The sequence below is a fragment of the Oppia nitens genome, unplaced genomic scaffold (assembly GCF_028296485.1).
Source record: "Oppia nitens isolate AA-2021 unplaced genomic scaffold, nextdenovo-longstitch-racon4-pilon3 scaffold1_pilon_pilon_pilon, whole genome shotgun sequence".
In the NCBI taxonomy this organism is placed as follows: Eukaryota; Metazoa; Arthropoda; class Arachnida; order Sarcoptiformes; family Oppiidae; genus Oppia; species Oppia nitens.
Window position 1 is genome coordinate 9706886 of NW_026533199.1, and position 27667 is coordinate 9734552.

Sequence of the window (27667 nt, forward strand, 5' to 3'; positions counted from 1 at the left end):
TTTCCAACCTCTGTTACCACTGTTGGCAAACCAATCAAAAGCCGATTTTGTCGATTCAGGTGTTATTGGTTTATCCCTGTTTTCCACTGCACCGGCAGTTATGTCTATACCAAACAAACGAGTCGACAGATTATTCATGTCAGTAGTAGTAGTAATCGGTGATGTGATTGGTTTCAATGTAGTTGTTCTCAATTGATCTCCACTTTCGACAATTATCTCAGTGACCACTTTGTTGATCAAGTGATTTGTATTATTTTTAAAATTATTTGTATTATCTTTACTGTTATTATTTCTAATATTATCTGATAATATCTCAAACCAATTATCATTATTTCTATTATCATTTGATTTGTCTTTATTATCAACAAGTCTTTCAAATGGTTTCTCTCTAAGTGTTTCAAAATAAAAATTTTTATCTAAATATTTAGGTTCTTCTTCTACTTCTTTGTTCATATCTTCATGTATTGCCCTAAACTCTTCAATACCGGCCCTCTCGAAGAATGGGCTAACAGACTCTTCGTGTGGTTCACCATTTGTTTGATGATTAATTCGTTCACTATATGAACTGCCAATTGGTTTGGTTGATCTTGTTTTGGGTCTTTCGGTAGTAGTAGTAATTGTTGTTGTTGGTGGTGGTGATGTTGGTGTTGCGGTACTAATTGATGGTTCAGTACTGCCATGAATGAAACGATCCCGAAGTCGAGTCCATAGGTCTGACTGATATTCGCTTTCATTGTTTGGCACTTCACTTGTATTGTTGTTACGCTCGTCGACCACTTCGTGTATTTCACGGCTAACAGAAGTGACAAAACTGACTGTTGGCTCACGTGTTGGGTTGAAATACAGGTGCTGTTGATCTTCAGGCAAATGAACGGCTGTAGTATGTATTGCATAATCTGGTTTAGCAGTAGTGGTGGTCGCACTAAATGTCTGTTCCCGATGAATGATAGGCCTATTCCTCAATGTATTACTTGATTTAGTTTTTGATACATTATTTTTGAGATAAATCTCTAAATTTCCAAAATTATTATAATTACTACGAAAATCATAATTAGCTTTATTTGTATTATTATTATTAACACTATTATTGATGTTATTATCTCTATTGACATCTGATATGTTTTTCGGTTGAATAATGTGATTGACGTCAAAATTAAATACAGACTCCTTATAGTTGGGATCGGTTTTATTATTGTCTGCACCGGTAACACGTCTCAGATCGTCGTCAGTACTGACTGATGGCTGCACTACTGAATTAACTTTAACTCTGACCACTCTATGTCTGATCGGTCGCCGAGTAGTGGCCACCAAAACGCCGACAGGTTTGCTAAACACTTGTCCCGTTGTTTGCGAGTTTGTGCCCTCTTTTTGTTTCTGTATTTCAGATAAATGTCTTTCAAGTTGTTTACGCTCTCTATATTGTCTTTCCAGTAAATCTTCACTATTACTTAAACTGAAGATCTGATGAACCTTTTGAACGATCGGATTAGATGCCTGTCCACTGTTTTCTTCTAAGTCGCTGTCGTCAGTATTGATCAGTTTACTAGAATCATCACTTCTATAATCCATGGTATGGGCTTCGGGATGATAGAGAGGTGGATTGAATTTAGTGGCCAACTCTATACCGTAACTATCGGGCTGTTCGCTAGCAGTGTCCACTTGTGGAGCGGTTGCCTTAAAATACAACGGTGTCGATGAGGTCACCTGTTCGCCGATCTCTTCAGTAGCGTAATAGCCTGTATTACCCGACACATACTTAACCACACGAAACATCCCAAACGGGTCGGTATAGCCATACCTTCCGGTTACTGTTCCGTCAGACAGGCGTACCTCTTCCCGCATAAGTCGTGGCACATCTTTATCTTTATCGTCTTTATCCTTTTCGTATCAAATATAAAGTAAAGTTAGAAATATTTATGTTTTTATAATTTATTATTATTTTGTTATATTTAATTAAAGTGAAATGTCCATTTAATGTGCATTTAATGTTAATTTTATTGATTTAAATTATATTATAATTATGATTTTATATCTTAATTTTTAATTTATAAAATATTTATATTAAGATATTATTTTAAATATCATAAATATATTCAATTTCACTATCACTGATGACATACCTTAGAGTCGTATCCAAAATAGTAAGTCGGAGGGGAAGGGCTGACACCATATGTATTGGAGTCATCCTGTGATCCCTTTTCAGAGTAGTTGTCCTCCTCTTTGGCCGCAAATATGCCGATAGTTATGCTCAACGACAACACAATTACTGTTGTAAGCTATTGTCATAAATACATAATTATTATAATTAACGCGTGAGTTATTTGTTAAGAAAAAATTCCATTAAATTAGGTTATAGTTTATAATAATAGCTTTTATATTTAATAGTTATAATATCCATGTCTTATGTTATGTTAAAAGCATACAAAAGTCAGTGAACATCAGTTATGGTGTGAAACGCCTTACAAATTAGTAATTCATATAATAATTTCAAGACAACGCCTTTATAACTGTTAATAATATATTTAATATTTTTTTCAGTAAAACGCTGTTTAAGTCAATTGATAATTATTTTGTCTTAAATAAAAATAAATATTTGTAAACTTTTCCTAAAAGATTCTGTAAAATTTTGATAATTTAAACAAAATATTTATTTATAAAGTATTTATAAAAATAAAATCTCAAAATTAAGCATTTTCCATAAAAATAATAGTTAATAGCTAGTATTTTATTACTAGTATGACAAATTTACTGCAAATAATCTTTTAAATTGCTAAAATTTATTTTAGATTATAACAATCATATATAAGTTATTACTAAATATTTATCTTTTAAATTGCAAATTTATTATAACAAGAGTTATAGTCTATAAATCAATAAGTTATCTATATTTATGATATTTATTTGATTAACAAAAAACATTAGAAACTTAATAATTTGTTTGAATTTTTGTAATTTTAATAATGTATGTATAAAATTAAATTATAAACTACTAGTTATAGTAATATTAAAAACAAATACTGTAATTAGTTATAATGTAATAAGTATTGTATATATATAAATAGTAATTAACAAATAATTTAAACTTACTTTAAAATTAACTATATCTTTATAACTTATTATTATTTACATGATTAAATTGACATAAAATTTAATATAATTACTCAGTATAATTTTAAAAAGTTAATTAATATTATATTAATTTTTAGTATAAAATAAAATAATATTAGCTTTTAGCTTAATAGCTTATTATAATATTAGTAGATCAATAATATAAAAATAAGATTAAATATCTAAAGTTAAATTATATAACAGTTAAAATTATTTAAATTTAATTAATATTCAATAATGATAGCAAATTTTAATGGTGATTATTAACTTACAACTATTAATATTTAATTATGAATTCAATAAATTAAATGTAATACTTTTTTATACAAACCTTAATAATCATTATGTATATAAATAGATGTACATTAGGTATCGGTAAAATTTATCATTATTCACATTAATAATATATGTTATTATTAATAAATTAGCAAAATCACAATTATTCACATGAAAATTATTTTATAATATAATCTTTTTTAATAACATTTTGTTATAAAAATAAATTTTTGATTCAATTGCTAAAAAATTTTAAATTTAAGTTACACAACATTAATTAAATAAAAATTTAAACTTTCATTAAGTTTGACAGTGAATTAGTATTATCTAAATGTTATTTTTATTTGAAATAAATGTTTTTAATATTTGAAACAATAATTTTATTAAACGAGTCTATTAAGGAGTTAGCGGTCGGTTAGCTTTAAATTTTTGTTTTGTTTAATATTTTATTTCTTGTTAATCAATTGGTAGCGAATCGTATAATAAATCACTTAATTATTATGATTATTATTGCTTTAACTTAAAACATTTATTTGGGATTTTATTTAGCATATCTATCAAACAATTCAGGTGCGGATTAGTTATGGGGAATGCTATCAAAATGTGGATATCGAGGGCAAGGACTTTAATAAATAGTTTTGTTTAGTATAATAAAAATATTATTATAATAATAGAAATTTGAAAAAATAAACTATAAAAAAATAATAGATTATGTGAAAATATTGAAAAATTTTATTTTTATTATTTAAATAAATGTTTTCTTTTAGAGCAGAGTTATAGTATATATTTATATATATATATATATAAATAATAATATTTTTGAAATAATAAAATCAAATTTTTAAATGTAGAGTCATTATATTAGTTTTTTAAAGATGATTTAATTTTTGATTTATTTTTTATGTTTTATTGTTTAAAAATAATGTTATAAATATTTATTTATTTTATTTAAATAACAATACTTTAACAAAAAAAATAAAAAGTTATATTTTACAAACATTTCTAATTATCACATTTTAAAGTTATGTAAAATACAATTTAAAAGTATAATTTTTAATTTTAGTGAAAACTATTATAGTTTACAATATATTTATGTAGAATAATAAATAAAAGTTACATAATATAAAAATAGATTGTAATAAATCACATAAAATAAATTATCATATTTTTTGCAAAACAAATACCATTCAAACCTGTAATTACATTATTAGTTGTCTGATTGAAATTTGTGATTTGTGGGCATATATTAATATTAAATAAAATATGTGTGGTTTAATTATAAATCACACACTTATTAGTAGTACTAGTCATATAATTATTATATTTTAGTTATGCAATTGCTTAATATAATAAATGTGAATTAAAAAGCTTTCATTAAATATAGTATTTGTTTTTAGTTAAATAATACAAATTAAAAACAATCAATTATGAAATTTATATTTTTGCATAGAAAATATTACACTACAATACAAATTTATATAATTGACCTTAACATATGAATATATAATGAAAAAATATTGTTATTGAAAAATATCAATTGACTTGTTTTTATCTATTTATGTTTATTTCCAATTTATTCTAAAAATTGATTATATTATACTGTATTTTACACTTTATATTTTATATAATATTTTTGATGGATAAGTTCAAAAATATATATAAAAAGATAAGAATAATAATAAATATTTCACAATCCAGTGATTTTAATTTAATTTACAGTATTGTATATTTATAATTTATATAATAGCATTTATAAACATGATATTTTAATTATATTTATTTGTTTAGTCAATTTAGTTTTTATTTAGATTATGATTTATTATGTATTTTTTGTAAATACAATTAAAAATTGTTTTATTATATTAATTTATAAACAATAAAATAGTTAAATTTTATAATTAAATTATAAATTCAAAATATTTTATGTATGTAAAGTCTTTAATAAAAAATTCCAACATTGAGATACATGTCATTTAAATATTTAAATAAAATATTTTTTCGTAATAATATATAAATCATAAAATAAATTCTATTCTTAAAATAATTTATAGATAATTGCAATCAATTATAATATATTTTTTATATTATATTTAAAAAAGCGTTTCCCTTGAAATTGTGAGATATTATTTGTTATTAATAATAACAAAATTAATATATATATTATATATTTGTAGTTCAAATTAGAGATACAAATCAATAAGAAAATTGTTATTTTTTTATATAAATAATAATAATAAATATATTATGAATAAAGAAAATATTTGCAAAAAAGATTTTGAATATAAATGTTAATATGAGTTAATACAATATAATATATAAAAAATGTCTTTTCCTTGATATACTTTTATAAAGTTATTATCATTGTTAGTAATTTTAATGCAAAAAAATAATATTAAAATAAAAATAAAAAATACATTTGTTATATTAAATGTGACAAAATAAAATATATTTATAAATTATACAAATTTAATTGAGTAATATACTAAAAACAAAACGTCAACATTTTTTCATATTTTATTTTTGATTTTTTGATTTGAATAAAATAATGAGAAAAGTTTGGATCTAAATTAACTAAACTAGTTATGATATGATGTTTTTTAAATATATTTTTGACATATACAATACAAATTAGTTTTTTTAGTGTAAAAAATATATTGATATCTATTTACTATATAGCGTTGCCAACTTATTGTTTTATATGCTCTGGATAAATTATAATTATTACAATTTAATTGCAATAACCAGAAAATTAATTAATTTAAGTATTATTGCACTTAATTATTATCTTACTACACTATACTAAATTATCAGTTCTTAAAAATAATAAAAAAAACATTATAAAAATATATTATTTAATTAATATAAAATATACTTCAATTATTCAATGATTAAAAAAAGTTAACAATTTGTCATGTTTTGTATTATGATAATTCATGACATTTTGAATTTATTAAACCAAATTTTCCGGTTAAATAATGGACAATTGGCAGTCATATTGTAAATAAATAGTTTTATGTGATTTTGAAAATCAATTTTTATTGATCTCAAACCATAACTAATAAACAATTAGAAATTACTTTTATTGTTTTATTACATGGTTTTTAAAATATTTAATTTTAAAAATAATTCTCTCATTGATAGCTTATCTATTAATCAATAAATTTTTATTAATAATTGTTATTAAATAACCTATTTTTATTAATTTGACAACGTGATATTTTTATTTAAAATAACAATATAATTGCATATTTGTGATGCTATAATATTAGGTTATTAAATAATAAAATAATTTATGAAACGATTTATTCATTGATTACTATTTTTGATAATTTGAGACATTGACTATAAAAATGTAATTGAATATATATATATATAGATAGATAATAATTATAATAATAAATAAAACATTATTTTTAAAAATATTTATGTTTTAAAAGTTAATATTATTAATATAAAATAACAGAAAACTAAATATTATTTAATAATAATATAAAAATAAAATAAATAATTACCTTCATTTTAATATTTGTTTTAACACTTTAGAATTTTAAATACAATATTTATTAATTTATTTTTTAAAATTTTATAAATTACTCCAACTTACTCACTAAAATAATAAAATATTAAACTGTACATTTATATAAAAAAAATAATTATCAAACCTTGATTAAATAAAAATTTTGTGTTGTTAACAGTAGTTAAAAAAAGTTAAATTAAGTTACAAATTCATTATATACTTTATTGTTGTAAAATGTTTTAAAAAATCAAATAAAACAAATTATTTAACTAAATATACAATACAACTATTAAACAAATTATATCTATATTTTGATTACTTTATGGTATGTTTTACCAAATATCTAAAATTAACTGTACATAAAAAGACAAACATATTTGCATATGAGTTACAAATAAAAAGCCAAATTCATTATAAAAATGTTTTCATCATTTTTGTGTAAAAATCATAATTAATCCCACGTTTGTACTCATCCTTCAAATAGTCAATAAAGTCTTGCATTTATTAATAATACTATTTTGTTATATACATAACAATTAACATTTGTATACTGTATAGTAAATAAAAATAATTTACTCAAATATATGTAGTTTTTAACCAAAAATACAATTACTTTTTGGTTACAAACAATAATTGACGCCCTTATGACTAATTAAATATATTTATAATATATTTAAATTTATAGTCAAAATTTTAATATTTTTTAGCATGAACTGTACAAAATAAATTGTGAAATAATAAAACTGCTATTTTAATAAATATAAAAAATATATCTATATCTAAAATATATGGAAAATAATATAATTTTTGATTATTAGTTTTTATATACATTTTTAAAATACTTAAAATATATTGATTGAAATTACTAATAATGAATCATTATTGTTGAAGATCATAAATTATTATTTTATAATGTAATAAAAATTTATATATATTTAATGTCAAAATTAGTAAAAAATTTTTGATAAATGAATTATACTGATTAATTAAAAAAATAAATTCATTGGAAAACTTCAATTTCCTGAACAATAACCTGATTTTATATGAAAATAATATGTGACACACATTAATAATAAGATAGAGTCTTAAAGTTTTCAGTGTAAAAACAAATAAAAAAAATTACATTTTAACTTTCACTATCATTAAATTGTTTTACACAATTGGCTTATTTTATCAAAAACAAAAAATATTTTATGAAACTTCATGTAATACACTATTTAATAAAATATGAATATGAATATTTAAAAATTAATTTAAATATATATTGAGTGTAAAACACAATTTTTTCCATATTAAAATAAAGATTATTATTTACTGTATTTAAAATATTAAATCATAATAAAAGTTTAATGAAATAAATTTTAATAATATCAATACAAATGTCATGCAATAAACTAGTTTAAAGTTTATTAGGATTTTCGGTAATCGTTTCAATCAATAGTAGTTCAAAAGTAATTCACTTCTCTAGACAACACATTTGCTGATAGTTTTTATCATATATTAAATATAAACAAAATTCATTGCTCTTATATAATCCAATTTAAATGTCCTAATCTTGTAGTGAAAAAAGTTGACAACAATTATGTCTATCAAATTAATTTTAGTAATTAATTTATTATATATTGTTTGTCATGTTTTATGTGTACAATTGACGTGCAATAAGAGCTCCGAGAGGACGGCCGACACAATGTTTGGACATATGGTTGGGTACGGAAACAATAGCCGACGTTTTCCCGAAAACGATGATGAAATGCAAAAATATTGCAGGTTTACTATACAATTATATCTATTTATTATTATATCAATTAGTAATAATTTAATATAAATTTTAATATTTATTATCAATATTTATAAAAAAAAACATTATTTTTTCAAACTTAGCGCACAGTTAGCCGACCTAAAGGTTCTGGAAAACTATACGAAACGTTGCAAAAAGGGTTTACCGAAACAGTTTTTCGCTATTATGATGTATACACTTAAAAGTAATGTCAACCGTATGTGTAAACGAAACTCGAAAAAAGGTATGGAGTTTATGGTCGGATCCAAATGTTTCAATAAAGCAACGTTTGAATTGGAAAAATGTCATAACGTTTTCATCGATCACTTGCAGGGAGTCTTGACTGTGGACGACAAGCTTAAGATACCGCATACCTGTTGGTAAGATATACTGTACCTATTTTTGGACAAGTAGTCTATTGATTAATTCTTAATGTGTTTGTGTGTCTATCGTATAGTGAATATTACAGTTTCAGACAGTGTTTGACCGAAAGGGCCAAAAATGTGGACATTTGTGGTGATAAAGATTTACAGACATTGGATGAGTTCGTGGAGTCGACCACTTCTAATGCACTCAATTTCTTTTGCGGCGATTATGCCGACGATAGCGACAAATGTGATAAATTGGGAAAACCGCCCAAAAAGAGGTCAAATCTCAAGAGAACTAAATCGATATCTATTACTATCGCTGAGATATTTCAAAGCTTTCCCGAACAATGAGTTTAAAAAAATATTTCATTATTTATTTTGTTAATTAATAATTTTTGTATATTAAATAATAATTAATATAAAATGATTTTAAAAAATTAAAGTTCATTAATTTAATTAGTACTTTTGTTACTAAACAAATAATATAAATAAAAAATAAAAGTAGTGTACAAATAATAAATAAATACTTTTGTAGTCAAATAAGGTATAATTAAACTTAATTACAGTTACATTCATTATTAATTAAGTTAAAATATTATTAATATTCATACTATAAATATACATTGTTTCAATTATAAAATTATTAATAATAATAATTAAATAAATAATTTTTAACATATACTCCTATTAATTAATTTTATACTTTTAATGTACTGTATTAAATATATTATAATTAATATTTATAATAATAATAATAGTAGTATTAAGTAAATTAAAATTTTATACATTAAATTCAATGTCACTCATAATTATTGCTTTTTGCATAACAATATGTTTTTTTTATTTATTATAACGTAAATTATTTGCAACAATACTCAAAAACTAAATAAATTTAATTATAAAAATAAATTATATATTATAGAGATTTTACTTAATGAATATATAATTACTTTTTTATTTATAAAAAAATTTAATTTCTTTTATTCAAAGCTTCGATATCTTTAATTTCCTGATCAGTCAATGAAAACGAAAATAAATCCAAATTTTCTTTCAAATATTTTAATGTATTTGCTTTGGGAATAACTATGACATCCCTTTGTACTTGAAATTTGAGCGCCACCTGAGCCGCCGTTATCTTATGTTTGCCGGCAATCTCAACAAGTTTGGGATCCTTTAATAGGTTCGGATATCGGGAACCGCCTATCGGCGAGTATGCGGTCAGTGTAGTATAATGTTTGTCTGAATAGGCCAATAGCGGCTTCTGTACGACATATGGATTGCAGAGCACCTGATTGGTGACCGGTATAACACCCAATTTACTAATTTCATCGATTTGTTGTTCATTAAAATTGGATACACCTATTGATCGGGTGAGGTTGGCTTGCAAAACATCGATCATTCCCTGCCAGGTCTCAGTAATACTGATGTTGACCGGTGCTGACGAATTTGGGTGATGTACTAAATACATATCCAAATAGTCGAGTCCCAGATTAGTAAGTGTCTCTTTAATCCCAACCACAACCCGTTGTCGCTGATGATAGTCAGCCTCCAGTTTACTAACAATAAACATATCCTGTCGTCTGATTTTTCCCGTTTTGAACACATCATTCAATACCTTTCCAATGATAATCTCTGACCAATTCTTTTTGTCCGACGTATGATAGTTATGTGATGTATCGATGTGTCGATAACCCAAATCAATAGCATCTCTAACCGCTTGTTCCGTGATATCCATGGCTCCCAAACCCACGATCGGTATTTTCATACCATTGTTAAGCAATCGATCCGGTATTTTGGTTGCTTGTGTACCGCAAAATACACAAACAATTAGTGTTATAAATATGTTATACATGTTTACCAATTTTTAAAATGTATTTTTAATTTTGTATTAAAAATGATTTATTTTTTATATACAGGATATACAGTATATATATATGAATATTTTATAGTAAAACTCTACACTATTTGAAATAACTTGTCTGTGAATAAACTAAATAAATAAATTAAGCAGGTACATTTTAATTGAGTACTTTTTATCATGATGCTCCATATACTGTACAATACTTAATTTTAGCACTAATAATTTACTTAACAAGTACTTAAACAAAATTTTGTAATCACGTGTTTAAATTATGCAAAAAACTTATTACCTTGATAAATTTATTTAATGTTGATTTGTTAAAAATCATTTATAATACTTTTAAATACTAATAAAATAATGATAATTATTAATATTTTCTTCATTAGATATTTTTAATATAATTCTTCTATTTTTATTAAACATAAATCAATTATAAACCAGTTAAGAATGCTAGAAAGCATTTTCAGAAAAAAAACTTGAATAGCATTGAAAACCATACGTTTATATAATTATAGCGGCTATAGAGTAACATTTAAAAATTTAAAAAACGTCAAATATACATAAATTAAATATTGATATCAAATGACTCAGTATGACAAAATAAACTCAACTTTAGTCATGTACGGCATCAAATGACTCAGTATGACAAAATAAACTCAACTTTAGTCATGTACGGCATCAAATGACTCAGTATGACAAAATAAACTCAACTTTAGTCATGTACGGCATCAAATGACTCAGTATGACAAAATAAACTCAACTTTAGTCATGTACGGCATCAAATGACTCAGTATGACAAAATAAACTCAACTTTAGTCATGTACGGCATCAAATGACTCAGTATGACAAAATAAACTCAACTTTAGTCATGTACGGCATCAAATGACTCAGTATGACAAAATAAACAAAATAAACAACTATAATCATACTTTTTAAATATTGATAATTTTGATCTATAATATCTTATTTTTAATGATCTATACAATTCTAAACGTTAAAATTTTTACCTAAATATTTTTACTTTGGCCGCCATTTTCTCTATGTTCCCGAAGAGATATCAAAATTTTAATGCATATTTCTGATGCTTGTTTTTGATGCTTTATTCAAATCTATACTTTAAAAAAATTTTCTTAAAATTTTCTTTACTTTGGCCGCCATTTTCTCTATGTTCCCGAAGAGATATCAAAATTTTAATGCCACTTTTCAATACATTATTAGTAGTCCTCTAACCGAATCTGAAGTCAGAATTTTCGCAAAAAAATATGCGACACACACACACACAGACTCAAAAAGCCATTATAGATTTCAGTAAACAAAACTTTTCAAGTTTTTTTTGAAAATTAGAAATTAAATAACCATTGGATAACAAAAATATGAAACTTATAGTAAGTTTATATGCACTGAATATTAATATTTGCACCTATAAAGTGATGGGAAATTAAAAATATATTTAAAGTTCACTATCTATTGATGTCATTATAATCTATATTTAAGTCTACTTCTATTATTATTTATTGAGTTCAATAAATAATGTAATATAAAATTTAATATTGTTAAGTATCTAATAATAACTTAAAATTTGTATCATTTAGTTAATACAAAATTATATATTAATTAATATCAATAAATATTATTATCATTTAAATACTATAATTATGTACTACTACTGTAGATTAAATTAAAAATGAATTTAAAAATGATAAAATTTTTAATGCAATTATTTAATAACTACAATAATTAACTGATGAAAATACTAATAATATCACAAGTCTTTATAATTAAATTAATAACAATAAATTCAGTATTTAATATAATCTACATTTTTATTTTTTATAAATTGTTGTTATTGTCAACTAAATTAATTAATTAACTTAGTTTTTAGTTTAATTAAATATAGATATATTAAAGAATTAGATTATTATTATTTATTAACATTTTATTTTATTGCAATTTTATGAATCCTTTTTATTGAGAGCTTCAATAGCTTTTATGTCTTCATCGGTCAACTTGAAGCCAAACACATCAATATTTTCTTTAATATATTTAGGGTTTTGTGAGTTCGGTATAGCGATGACACCTCTTTGAATCTCAAACCTGAGAGCTACCTGAGCCGAACTCACCTTATATTTGTTGCCAATCTCTATAAGCTTTGGATCTTTCAATAGATCAGGATATGCTCGGCCGCCAACCGGCGAGTATGCGGTAAGCGTGACGTTGTGTGAGTCGGCGTAGGCCAACAACTTTCTTTCGTTAACATATGGATTGCATATGACCTGATTGGTGACCGGAACAACACCCTTGGCTATGACTTCATCCAACTGTTTTTGATTGAAATTGGAGACACCAATAGATCGGGTGAGATTGGCTTTGAGTACATCAATCATCCCGAGCCACGTTTCGCCAACTGTTATATTGGCCGGCTGTGAGTCGGGACTATGGATCAGATAGAGATCCAAATAGTCGAGATCTAAGCGTTGAAGTGATTTTTTAATACCTTCCGGTACTCGACTTCTAGTGTGATATTCAGTCTCAAGTTTGCTAACAATATACAGGTCTTGGCGTTTGATTTTTCCATCTTTTAGCACTTCTTTCAATACCTTTCCAATAATGATCTCCGAGTCTCCGTAATTCAGCGATGTATCGATATGTCTATATCCGACCTCCAATGCCGACCGTACAGACTCTTCTGTGACGTGTCCGGCGCCTAACCCGACAATCGGTATCTTTTGGCCATTATTTAGCAATCGAGTCGGTATATCGGCTGATATACATTTAAATGCTAATATAATTGCTAATAATGTCAGAGACAACTTATACATATTTTTTTTTATAAATTTTTCTTTAAAAAAATTAAACTAATATTTAATAAACTATTTTTAAATGTATACCAAACTCTATTTTTAATTAGAGCTTTTATAATGTTTTTTTTATAATAATATCTACAATAAATATTCATACAATATATTAATGAATAAAATCAAATGTAAAACACTTGAGAATTACTGTTTGTGATAATTATTTCTAATCTTTTATTATTTTCAAGTTTACAAATTAGACTTAATTTTTAGGTTACAATTTTTATAAATTACGATAAGATATGTTGTGCCTATGTTTAGCAAATGTTTGTAAATTATAAAGGTGTATAACAAATATTTGAATATTTATATATGATTTACTATTAAAAATTTATTTTTTAAATTACACTAAAAAATTACATTTAATAAAAATAAGAAATTTTATATAATTAATGTTTTTTCTAAAATTTATCATATATTGATTTATTATAGGTAGATCATAGAAATTAATATTAAAAATATTAATGTTAACAATAAAATAATTACAATTTTATATTTAAAATGTAAATTATATTTGTAAATATAATAATGTATTAGTTTATAATAAATATTATAAATAACTATTAATGTTTATTTAATGCTTCAATTTGTTTAATATTATCATTAGATAATTTAAAGGAAAATAAATCTAAGTTTTCTATTATGTAATTTTTATGATTAGATTTCGGTATAACAATGACTCCCCTTTCGATTTGATATCTCAGTGCTATCTGAGCCGGACTAACCCTATGGGAAATAGCTATTTCAATGATTTTATCATCGTCTACAACATGTGGATCATCTATGCCACCCCCACCCAGTGGTGAGAAAGCAGTCAGTGTTATATTATAACTTTGTAAATATGCTAATATTGGTTTCTGAGTCCAGTATGGATTAGATATAAGTTGATTAGTAACTGGAACCACACCTGTGCCCAAAATACACTCAATTTGTATTTTATTAAAATTAGAAACACCTATAGATTTGGTTAGTCCTGATTCTAGCACATCATTCATTCCCATCCAAGTCTCGACTAGACTCACATTTTCGGGTTCAGTAGACTTGGGTCCGTGAATGAGATACAGATCCAAATAGTCGAGTCCAAGATTTTTCAAAGACTGTGTAATAGCAATGGGAACTCTAGCTCTCTGGTGATCCCATTCCTCTAATTTGCTGACTATAAACAACTCTTCTCTCTTAATTTTTCCACTAATGATCCCGTCTTTCAATATTTTTCCCATAACTTTCTCCATTTGATTTGTCTGATTCTTATCCATGTATTCAAGTGATGTATCAAAATGTCTGTACCCGGCGTCCAATGCGTCCCTAATTGACTGTTCTGTTGCATAACTGGTACCGAAACCAACGATTGGCATTTTCTGGCCATTGTTTAACAATACAAACGGCACTTTTAATGTACTAATCGTATGAGTAATTAATATAAAAACTATTAAAGTTATAAATATTTTATGCATTTTAATTGTGATTAATAATTATATGAACTAATTAAAAAATTAATATTTTAATTTATTTTTTATTTCTAACTATAACTTATAAATTGATTACTAGTAATAATTTTTATTTTTATGTTTTATCATTAGCAAATATTGTTTTTAATATTTGAAATAATAAAATAATAAAGTACTTGAGTTAAAGTAAACTTAGATTTAGAAGATTATATTTTTAAAAAACATTAAAATTATTATTTAATAAAGTTTATATTAAATTAAATAAAAATAATATTTTTTAAAATCATTTAATGTTTATTTAATATATCAATTTTTATTTCACTTCAACGTTAGACAATATAAATAAAAAATATATTCATAAAAATCCAAAATTATGTTTACAAATACAATATAAAATTTTAATGTTTATTTAATGCCTCGATTTCTGTCATTTCATAGTCTAATAAATTGAATGAAAATAAGTCTAAATTCTGGACAATATATTTTTGATGATTAGCTTTTGGTATAACAATGACTCCACGTTGGATCTGATATCTCATGGCTATCTGAGCATTACTAACCCTATGAAATTGAGCTATCTCATTTAGTTTGGCATCTTTAAGCAAATCTGGATCAGTTATGCCACCCATTGGCGAATAGGCAGTCATTGTTATATTATGACTTTGCAAATATGCTAACATTGGTTTCTGTGTCCAGTATGGATTAGATATGACTTGATTAGTAACTGGAACCACACCTGTGCCCAAAATACTCCTGATTTGTGTCCTATCAAAGTTGGAAACGCCTATAGATTTGGTTAATCCTGATTCTAGCACATCATTCATTCCCATCCAAGTCTCAACTAGACTCACATTTTTGCGTTCGGTAGACTCGGGTCCGTGAATGAGATACAGATCCAAATAGTCGAGTCCCAGATTAGTCAATGACTGTGTAATAGCAATGGGCACTCTATCTCTCTGGTGATCCCATTCCTCTAATTTGCTGACTATAAACAACTCTTCTCTCTTGATTTTTCCACTACTAATAACATCATTGAATACATTTCCCATAACTATTTCCATTTGTATTGTTTCATCTTTATTCATATAATTAAGTGATGTATCAAAATGTCTGTATCCGGCTTCCAGTGCGTCCCTAATTGACTGCTCGGTTGCAAAACTGGTACCGAAGCCAGCGATAGGCATTTTCTGGCCATTGTTTAACAATACAAACGGCACATCTGGAATACTACACGTATAAGTAATTAATATAAAAAATAATAAATTTGCAAAAATTTTTAACATTTTAATTTCTCTTAAAATATAATTTATGAAATATATATTAACTTTAATTATAATATAATTCCAGATAAACTAAAACAACTATTTATTTGTACTGTAATTAATTATTATAGAAAGTAATATTTTATTTGCTGTATTTTTAATAGCAAACTTAAACTGATTAAAAATAATATAAGTATTTATATTGTTTATCTTTAATTATAATTATTGTTTTATTTAATAACTAAGAGATAATACCTATGCAGTACTTAATAATATTAAGTTAATATCAGACTTTAAAAAATATTTGAATAATACAAGCGCCACCTATAATATATATTTTATATTTTATATTTATACTATAAATTTTATAGCTTTGTAAAAAATAATAGTTAATTTATGTATTATAATAATATAAAGATTTATTTTTCACGAACTCCTGAAAGGAGTACGTATCTGAATTCTATATGTCCTTCCGTCCTTCCGTCCTTCCGTCCGTCCGCTTTTTATTGAATTTTTAAATTATGACTTCAGATTTGGATTAAGCATCAAAAATAAGGTATAGGGGATCAGCATTAAAATTTTGATATCTCTTCGGGAACATAGAGAAAATGGCGGCCAGTCAAAAAAATTTTAGGTAAAAATTTTTGAGTATAGATTTGAATAAAGCATCAAAAACAAGCATAAAAAATATGCTTTAAAATTTTGATATCTCTTCGGGAAGATAGAAAAAATGGTCAAAGAAAAAAATTAGTTAAAAATTTTAACGTTAAGAATTTTGTAGAGAATTAAAAATGAGTTTATTTTGTCATACTGAATCATTTGATAACTCACATGACTATAGTTGAGTTTATTTTGTCATACTGAATCATTTGATAACTCACATGACTATAGTTGAGTTTATTTTGTCATACTGAATCATTTGATAACTCACATGACTATAGTTGAGTTTATTTTGTCATACTAAATCATTTGATACCCAACATCAGTAAAATTTACTTTGGATAAGGAGTTCGTATGGAAATGCTTTTTAGCATTCTCAACTGGTTTTTGTTAATATTTTTATTTTTAAAAATTTAATTTATAATAATTTTTATTATTATTTTAAATATGCAAATTTTTTATTTTAGTTATTCAATGATTTAGTTTATATATACTGTGGATTTATATATTAAATGTAAAGCTTATATATATATAATAGTAAATTATTTTATTGTAACTTATATTATATATGTATTACAAAAATACTATCATAGTATATACAACTAGAATATTGTTATTGATTTTTTACAGAATCCACATTCAAACATGTATATTGACAATCATTGACAATTGTTAACACATGCGCCATTTCTAATATAACAATAACTTTTAAAAATGATCACACAATCAACAAATTATTATTATTAAATTATAGTTGAATTTAATTTAAACATTATTTTGTAAAATATAGAATACAATATTTCTTTGACAATAAATTAGTTTTAATTCAATTGTTTTATATAAATAAATTTTTATATGAATAATTAAATTTGTAGTGTACAGTATAAAGATATACTACTTATGCCACATGTGTATATATATATATATATATATATATATCTCTGTGTGTGTGTGTGTGTGTGTGTGTGTGTGTGTGTGTGTGTGTGTATGTATCTATGTGTGTGTGTGTGTGTGTGTGTGTGTGTGTGTTCAATGGGTTGTAAAAATCAATATTATCGTTAAAATTCTAACTGTTTGTGTTTATGCCATATATATATATATATAGATATATTAAAAGATACTGTATACAGTATTATATATTTGATATATAGTTAGATATTATATTATTTTTATCACAACATTCCTAAACATCGCACTAAACATATTGATATAATAAAATATTGTCCATTTTGTTGTTAATTTATTTATAAATATATTGTTAAAAACAATGCAATTTTTATATGAAAAAAATAAATAATTATTTTTAATATATTTTTGATAATTTATACAATAATGGGGTTTCAATTGACTCGATTTGAGGTATTGGTTGAACCCAAACATTATTACAAAAGTGGCGAACGAGTCAATTGTATGCTAATCATTGAATTGAACGGTAGTTTAAAATGTAAACACGTTTTCATTACAGCAATCGGTGAATGTCATGCAAAGTATGTGATATTATGGCAATTATATATTTGTATTAATTGAACCACTAATTAAAAAAAATATTTTTAATTAAAAAATCAATATTTATAAAAAAAAATTTATACAGATTTTATCGACAAACACGTGATTTGGGAACTACACATTTTATGTCGATTCCGCTCAACCTAAGAGACATTGGTACAGTATATTAAATAATTTTTATTTTTGCTTATTTTTTGCATATTGATAATCCAGTGAAAAAGTGACCAAATTAACTGGTGATAACCTTAAGTAGATAATATAGCGTTCAGGTGGATAAACTAAAAAATAAAACACAAAATTGTATCATTTCTAGTTTTAAATAATAATTATTAAAATTAAATTTACAATTATTAAAAAAAAATATTGATTATTATTATATTATAGTAAATTCATTATGCATTTTAAAATATCTAATGCAATATTTAGTTAATGTAAAATATATTATTTTTTCTAAATATAGTAAAAACAGATATTATGCAAAATGCATTGTACCGTGTACCGTTTGATTTTATTTTGCATAAGTAAGTAATTATTGTTTTTTTCGTGATTAACATCATTATTGAACAAACAATTATTAATGTATTTTTTAAAAATAATTGATCTAGTGCATTTTTGCCATCGTATAAAGTAAAAAATGGTCACGTGATGTATTATGTCGAAGCAATCATTGATAATAAACTATTTTCTGACAATACTTATAATACAAAACAAGAATTTACTGTAAAAATGCCCTCAAATGTTGTGACCACACATACCAGAGATGTATAAATTATAATTTTTTTAAAAATAATAAATATTTTTTATTTTATTTTTTAAAAATAATTATTTAGAGACCGGTGGCCTCAGTCCGCGAAAATTTGCTCCGCTATTATGGCATAAAAATAGGAACCGTTAGACTGTCAGCTCATATGGACAAAGATACCTACTATCCAGGTATAATTGAATCTCTTTATATTTTTGCAATAAATGCAATTAATACATAAAATTTAATAAATGTATAAATAATTAAAAATAATAATAGGCGACAAAATATATATAAACTTTCATTTGGCCAATCGATCCACAAGAGTAGTCAGATTTTGGCCACAAGTGATACGCAAGACATCATTTAAGAAAGAGTATATATATCTGGACAGCAATGACTTGGTGTCGGCCAACTGTGCCGACGCCTGTCTCGAAAACAACTCCATATCAGACATTGTCAGCATTAGCCTACCGTTTGACTGTATATCCACTATTGATAGTTCACTCGTAGAGATTGCATATACAGTCAAACTATTTGTTGACATTCAAAATTCAATTGAATATTTTGATGAGATTCCTATATTTATTAGATAGTTTTTAAAACATATTTTACTAAATTTTTGTCTGTTATATTAACTATTATAGACTGTATATTAAATAATATAAAAAATTATAGTCCTATAATTTTTTGTGGTAACGGTGCTTAAAAAATACAGTACTATAGTTTATACACACTTTTTTTCTTATTGATAAATCTATTTAGCTTATTTAAATCTAATTATGACTTAATTGTAAGTATTTATTTTTTTAATTAATATTTAAATTTAATAATAATAATATAAAATTTACAATATTATTAATTACTTGTAATATTTATTCGTATAAATTATTATACATTATTAATTTAATTTATTGGTGTATAATTATTAAAATAATTAAAATCGTTTCCTACAGTTGTGAAAAATACTGTATAATGCATATATACAATCATACTGTATATATTAACAAAACTTTAAAAATATTTATTTATTTTAATAATTAGAATTATTTTGTGAAATATATATATTTTTTTAAAAAAAATATTGCTTTATATTATAAATAAAAAATATTTTTAAATGATACTTAAAATGTATTTTTATTATAAGTCTAAGTTATGTTAATTATTGTTAAATATTTTTTAGTTATATTTAAATGACTTTATGTATTAGTAATTGTTTTGTTGTTTTATAATTATATTTATAGTTTTATTGTTAATACTGTATTACTATTATTACTATTATTATCATAGGGTAAATGTTCTATAAATGTTATATTATTATTGTTTAGTATATGTTTACGATTGTATAAAAAAATAAAATAAATATAAAATATTTTTATTATAGATTTGTTTAGTATTACAATTTATAATAATTAATTAAATTTAGTTAAAAATTATTATTATTTTCATAAATTATTGGGCAAACTGTTAATATTAGTCATCGATGAAAATCGTTGTTTGAGTTCAAAGATAACATCGTTATAATTAGCCATTTGTTTGCAATCCGATGACAACGACTTTTTCTCATTATTATTGTTATTATTATTATTATTGATGACAACAATCCTTTCCGACTGTCCTTTCGTAACGATAGGCATAATGTTAGTCATATTTTTGGCTAAAGTTTTATCCAAAGTCTTAAATAAATCCAAACGAATTTTGTTTCGCTTTTTCGACTTTCGTATACTTAGTGTCGATATAAGTGACTTCCGTTTGGCGGGTGTTGGAAGTGTTGGTAGCGATTTAGGACCACTTAATGTTAACTCCCGGTGCTCTATGTTGATTGGATTAGCAATCATAATAGCAGTAGCTTTATCTAAACGACTGGTCGAGCAAATGGGACAAATGCAATGCTGTTTATCACCATGGTGCATTGATGATATTTGTATCTGTGATAACTAACATTTATGTTTTTATATTAATTATTTAATTACTTTAATTTAACAACATTACAGTAATGCATATACTTTATTATAAATAGGATAAGAAAACAGTAGATAAAATATTTAAATATTAAATTGCTAAATTAATGTAATCAAATGATTTTTTACTACTAGTACTACTACTACTACTACTAATGTATATAACTGTTATGTTATTATTATATATTGTACTGTACATTATATTAACTTATATATAATAAAAAATGTTTACCTTAAATATAACATCTTCAATATGTGAAACACCATTATTTGCATTATTTAATGATGACTTATAAGTACGTAAACTATTAACATTACACTCATCATTGTTGGCATAACATTGATGATCATCGATGACATCATCAATGGTATTAAAGCTATCATTAGTTGATTTATCGGTATTCATATCGTTTGCTATGAAAAATGATTGAACCCTTTTAGTCAAAAAACACGATATAATAAATTTGCCGACAATTATAAAGATTAATATACAGCCAAACAATGATAGGATATATAATATGATCATAACTAACGGTTCGTTGTGGTGATGGTTACCACTGGCTATGGCACCGAAACTTATTTCATTTTTTATTAACATTTATTTTATATTATAATTATTAATAATTAATAAACATTATGAATATTAAGCACTTCATTAAAAGTTTATATCTATTTTTACATAATTATAATTTAATATATACACTTCATATAATAAAATTTGGAGCATAATTACTTAAATTTAATAAAAATATACATTTTATATTATTTATTAGTATTTTAATATATTTTTTTCTAAATAAATAGTATTATTCTATATAAAAATTAGTCAAATTTTTTAGAAACTGATATAAAACTTCTTGAGTTATAAATTTAATCAACAAATGCAAACAACATTATAAACGGGTTTGTGTTTATGTAACTAAATATAAATGTCAAAACAAAATAAGTTTTTTATAAATTCATATTTAGCTGACTATAACAAATTGCTGTTACATAACACCAATTGAAATATATTGACAACAAACACACACACACTCACTAATAACAAAAAAAATATATATAGACCTCAATTGCATTAGTGATTGGTTTATAATATTTTTTGTGTCAATGTTAAGGTAACACAACTATAATTTATTTATTTTACGAGTAGTCGGCTTTTATTTTTTTTTAGAAAAAGAGTTTTTTGTTTGTTTCAAAAATTGCTTTGCATTAGAAAATATATCAAATTTTTTTAGTCAAAAAAAAGTTACACTAATTTTTTTGTTTTGTTTCACAGTCTGTCTATTTTTTGTCTCTCAATATTGTAACTAATAATGCGAAACCAATATTATATATAAGATTAAATATCAAATATGAAAAACACAGTCAGTGTGTGTATGTATGTATGTGTGTGTGTGTGTGTGTGTGTGTGTGTGTGTGTGTGTGTGTGTGTGTGTGTGTGTGTGTGTGTGTGTGTGTGTGTGTGTATGTATGTGTGTGTATGTGTATGTGTGTGTGTTACATAATAAGGAGAGTCACCCTAATAATTGTAGTCCCAGTATATCGATGGTAGAGGTATTGTTGTGGTTCATTGAGTATAATTATTTTAAATTTAGACACCAATTTACTTAATAATGTTAATAACAACATTATTATGGATCAACATATTTGCAATATATAAAAAATAATAATAAAGAGTCAACAAAAATAAAATTTTTGTTAGTCTAAAAAAATGAATACTTTTATTAGTTATTAGAAATGCGCAAAAAATTATAATTAAATTAACACTTAAAAAATAAGTTAATAAATTATCAAAAATATTTCAAATACAACAAAATTGCATAAAATTTTTATTAAGATATTAAGTTTTATAACATTCAATTGCTAATATTTATTATTGTAACATTCATTTTATTAAAATATAATATTTGACCCGAAATTTAATGATTTATTTATTTATTTTGGTGTATATTAAATATTTTTTTTAAACGATAAACACATTTGTTTAACCCTAACCTCATGTGAAGGATCTCAATAATATTGTAACTGTAAACTGATATAAAAATCGTCAAATATGTCAAATGTTTTGATTCAATATTAAATTATAAAAAGTATTTCCGTAAATTAATATATTTGTAAACAAAAATATAACTGAATAAATAATATTATAATAATATAGTTTTAAATATTTAAAAAATTTAATGAAAAATATATTTAAATATTTATTACTTATAGATTTATTATGTGGAACAAGTATTATTTGAATATTGATTTTATTGAACGACAAACATATGTAATATTTATTTTTTATCGATAATTTTTGTACAGTATATTGAATATTAAGCAATTATTTGAACGGTTTATATTTAAACTATTAATTCAAAAATACTTAATTAAATGTTTAGAAAAATTAAAAGTCATTAAATAATTAATTACAAACATATCTTCAGGCATAAAACATATATCACAATTTGCTATCTATTTTGATGAAAGTTAAAGTGTTATTATTATTTGTTTTGCATACTTTAACTAAAACTTAACTTTACTTTTAAAAACACATTTGTGTCAATCAACTATAAAGTAGTTTGTATTTTAGATAATTTAAAAACTATTTGAGTTTTAAATTATCTATAATATTATATTTTTAAAAGATATTTATAATTAAAATAAATTTATCAGTAATTTGATAAAATTAACAAAATTAACACTTTAATAAATCAATTTATTTTAACAATTCATTGACATTAATTATTACATTATTATTATTTCTAATTTTATGCATTATGTATAATGAATAAATAAATATGATTATTTTGTTAAATTTTTTAAATATATTAATTTTTACACAGTATATACAGTTAGTAACACTAACTAAATAAATTTAATTAAAAAGATAATTTTTATTAAACAATTAATTATAGGATCTCTCTTTTAAATTTAATCAAAATTACATACTAATAAACTATTCAATTATATTAAAAATTATTACAAATTACATGCTGTTGTATTATAAGCATATTTAATGCAATCATTTTTTGATTCTAGTTTTACTTTGTATTCAAGGTATTTGACAAAAGTGGTTTGTTCATCAGGGTTACATTTGCGCTAACAATGTTTTAGAAATAATTAAATTATAATTAATTAATATTAGATATAGAAAATAAAATAAAACAACAAAATGTACCTCGGACTCTTTAATCATACAATCTGTAATTATCCAATTACTACAGCACACCTGTTTAGATTTGGGATCATCGTTGATAGGTTTTCCCAATTTAAATGTCTCATTCATACGTTTATAGGCATAATATACACAGATTTGTGCGGATTTACCTATTTTTTTATTACAGTTTTTTGCTTGTGGTGGTGGAGTCAAACACACTACTGTTTTCGGTATAGTTATCATCATTATAGTTGTTATTAGAAAAATTATTGTTATTATTTGAATAAATGACATGTTTTATAAGTTTTTGTCCCATTAATTATATACTGTATGATATTACATGTTATGATTTAATTTGATTATTATTATCAATAATATTAATTATTATGATTGCTTAATAAAATTACGTGTTAATTGACACATATGTTCATATTTTATTAGTTATATTGTATAATTAAATTTTGCTAAAAATAAAGACATGAAAATAATGATTATTTTTCATATTGAAATATAATAATTTTTTATATTATTGATATAATTTTTACATGTTAGATAATATTAAATACTTAAATTAATATATTTATATAATTATTTTAATTTTAATAAAAAACAAACAAATATTGTGATTATTACAGATATATTACATGATATAAAAATATCTATGTTTTTTAAATATGTTTATTGACAATAATATTTTTTTTCTAATTCAAATAAAATACAAAATTCAAATTTTATTTCAATATATAGTAAAAAGTTTTTTCAAAATCCTTGATTTCATATGTGTTTTGCATTGCTTTGAATGATAAGGAAAATGTAAGCAATCATTATTTGATTGCATTTCAATGTACTCTTTCATAAACTTTTTGGTATCCATTTGTTCAGTAATATTACATTGACTCTAATAATTAATAAGTATTATATAAGTTTAAAAAATATTAAATAAGTTATTAAACATTATTAGTAAAACTATTACTATTAATATCATACCAAAGCACCGTCACTAACACAGTCATATGTCTGCCAACTGGAACAACAAACTTGTTGAGAGCCGCGATCATAGACTACCGGTGCTAACCAACTAAATGTCATATTCCAGTGTCTATACGATTGTGCCAAACAGTCTACCCATAGCGTCCATGTCTTTTCCATACAACTGGCCACTAGTGGCGGATGAATTATTGGTTTGTATGACTGGCACATACATACTAATTGTGTACAAACTAATAGTATTATCCATTTATTCATATTATTATCAAATATAGATCATCAACAAAAAACTATAAATTATTAAATTATTATGTTTTCACACTCATGTACAACAACATAGCATTTGTATATTACTGTATGATAATATATTCATCAATATATCACTATTAATAAATCACTGATTATGTAAATACAGATATTAAATATATAAAATAAATTGGTTTACAAAACAATTGTAAAAATTATAAAAATATTTAATAAATCATTAAAAAACTATATAATAAAAGTTTAATGGAATTATATGTGTTTTTCAAAAAAGTGGTGTGACTTTTGATATTTATATAATAGACTGTATGGCATGTTATGGGAAGGCTGTCCACAATGTTATCTGTGTCCTATTGATTGGCGAAATGGTTGGAAATATTAGTTAATATTTACAATAAATTGTATTTATTTCTATTAATATTTTGTTTATATATTATAGTAATGTATATTCAATATACAGTAGTAAATAATTTTTGTTGAATTAAATGAAATAATATTATCAATTTGTGATTTATGAGGAGATTATAGATAAATGCAATGACATTAATAGGTTATTTATCTATAGTAAACACATATAATTGCAATATTTATAATTTTATATACCAATAATATGTATGTAATTTATATGGGATTAAAAAAATTATTATTGCATCACTATATTTTAAGAATATACAGTATATAATTTTCTAAATTTTGTTTTTATTAAATTGTTAATAAAATTATTATTAAACTATATTATAATTTTATTTTTCATCATTCATTAGATTAATAAATTAAAAACGCTTATATCTTATCATCTAAAATTATTATTTATTATACTAATAATATATATATATTATATAAATTGTATATATATATAATTTGTATACATATACCGTATAATTAATAAAACAAACAATTATATAGAAAAAGTTTTTATACAAATATCTGAATGATAGACATAATTAAAACAATTAGTAGTTTGCTGTTTAGTGATAGTCTTGTTTTGAAGTTTGATTACGGCCTCCACTTCCCATTCATAACAATTTATCTAAAAAATACAATACATAAGTAAACAATAATTTAATTGTAGTTTAATATTAATAATAGTTAATAAGTAATAGTTTAATATTAATACATACTTCAGCATTAGCTCGGATACAATCGGCCAATTGCCACGACCCGCAACACGACTCACGTGATTTGGGATCGGTATGCGGTGTAAGACCCCAGTCGGTCATCACTTTCATTGTGCAGTCATGCAATTGGTCCGGTATTCTAGAGTAACAGTCCTTAACATATTGATCATCCGGATCTAACATTTCATGTTTGATTAACTTATTATAATTGTAACACATAGTCGTTGTTATAAATAAACTAACAATCAATAGTTTAAACATTGTCTTATATTTTTATTTAAATATAATACATTAACTTTAATAGTAAATATAGAAAATTACAAAATTTATATAATATTTTATGTATAAAATTATATTATTTATATAATATTATTTGTATTGTTTGATGTGAATATATCAATATGTTAGATAAAAAATTTACAAAATTATTATTTCATAATAAATTGTTAATTTATAAAAACACATGACTATCAATAATTACAATTTAAAGTGTAACTAGAAAAAAATTGTATAATTTTATCAATAATAATTATATAAAAATACAATTACAGTTAAAATAATTTTTTGAAATTTTATTTATTTATTATTTTATAGTAGCAATACTGTTGATCTATAAAACAATATTATAGTTTACAAGAGTCTGAATGATATTTAAATGACTGGCAATTGTCTCTTTCCTCATCAGTTATCAGTCCTGATATATATTTATTTACGGCACTGTTTTCATCAATTGTACACTTATTCTAATGCAATAAACAAATGTTAAAATATATAAATATATATTTATGTCTATTAAAAATATTATTTGTATTTAA

At 23.3% G+C, this 27667-nt stretch overlaps 7 protein-coding genes across 7 annotated transcripts; 2 read left to right on the top strand and 5 right to left on the bottom strand.

Annotated features, from left to right (window-relative positions):
- The first annotated feature begins 8427 nt into the window (after nt 1–8427).
- LOC128951258 (uncharacterized) lies at nt 8428–9397 on the top strand. The gene is made up of 3 exons (XM_054296507.1): nt 8428–8668; nt 8783–9058; nt 9136–9397. The coding sequence occupies exons 1-3, from the start codon at nt 8484–8486 to the stop codon at nt 9395–9397; spliced, it is 723 nt and encodes a 240-aa protein (XP_054152482.1). The 5' UTR covers nt 8428–8483.
- A 619-nt stretch (nt 9398–10016) lies between these two features.
- Nucleotides 10017–10898, bottom strand: LOC128951259 (aldose reductase-related protein 2-like). Its single transcript, XM_054296508.1, has one exon. It carries the CDS (start codon nt 10896–10898, stop codon nt 10017–10019), a length of 882 nt encoding a protein of 293 aa, XP_054152483.1.
- A 1961-nt stretch (nt 10899–12859) lies between these two features.
- Nucleotides 12860–13726, bottom strand: LOC128951260 (prostaglandin F synthase 1-like). The gene has a single exon (XM_054296510.1). It carries the CDS (start codon nt 13724–13726, stop codon nt 12860–12862), a length of 867 nt encoding a protein of 288 aa, XP_054152485.1.
- A 266-nt stretch (nt 13727–13992) lies between these two features.
- On the bottom strand, nt 13993–15117 carry LOC128951261 (aldo-keto reductase AKR2E4-like). The gene is made up of 2 exons (XM_054296511.1): nt 14488–15117; nt 13993–14013 (listed from the first exon to the last, which is right to left on the bottom strand). The coding sequence occupies exons 1-2, from the start codon at nt 15115–15117 to the stop codon at nt 13993–13995; spliced, it is 651 nt and encodes a 216-aa protein (XP_054152486.1).
- A 491-nt stretch (nt 15118–15608) lies between these two features.
- On the bottom strand, nt 15609–16435 carry LOC128951262 (aldo-keto reductase AKR2E4-like). The gene has a single exon (XM_054296512.1). The coding sequence runs from the start codon at nt 16392–16394 to the stop codon at nt 15609–15611; it is 786 nt and encodes a 261-aa protein (XP_054152487.1). The 5' UTR covers nt 16395–16435.
- A 2029-nt stretch (nt 16436–18464) lies between these two features.
- Nucleotides 18465–19976, top strand: LOC128951263 (uncharacterized). Its single transcript, XM_054296513.1, has 6 exons — nt 18465–18619; nt 18724–18794; nt 19099–19159; nt 19244–19400; nt 19469–19571; nt 19660–19976. The coding sequence occupies exons 1-6, from the start codon at nt 18465–18467 to the stop codon at nt 19974–19976; spliced, it is 864 nt and encodes a 287-aa protein (XP_054152488.1).
- A 6641-nt stretch (nt 19977–26617) lies between these two features.
- LOC128952502 (uncharacterized) lies at nt 26618–27124 on the bottom strand. The gene is made up of 2 exons (XM_054297909.1): nt 26856–27124; nt 26618–26764 (listed from the first exon to the last, which is right to left on the bottom strand). Exons 1-2 carry the CDS (start codon nt 27111–27113, stop codon nt 26633–26635), a joined length of 390 nt encoding a protein of 129 aa, XP_054153884.1. The 5' UTR covers nt 27114–27124; the 3' UTR covers nt 26618–26632.
- Nucleotides 27125–27667: the final 543 nt, after the last annotated feature.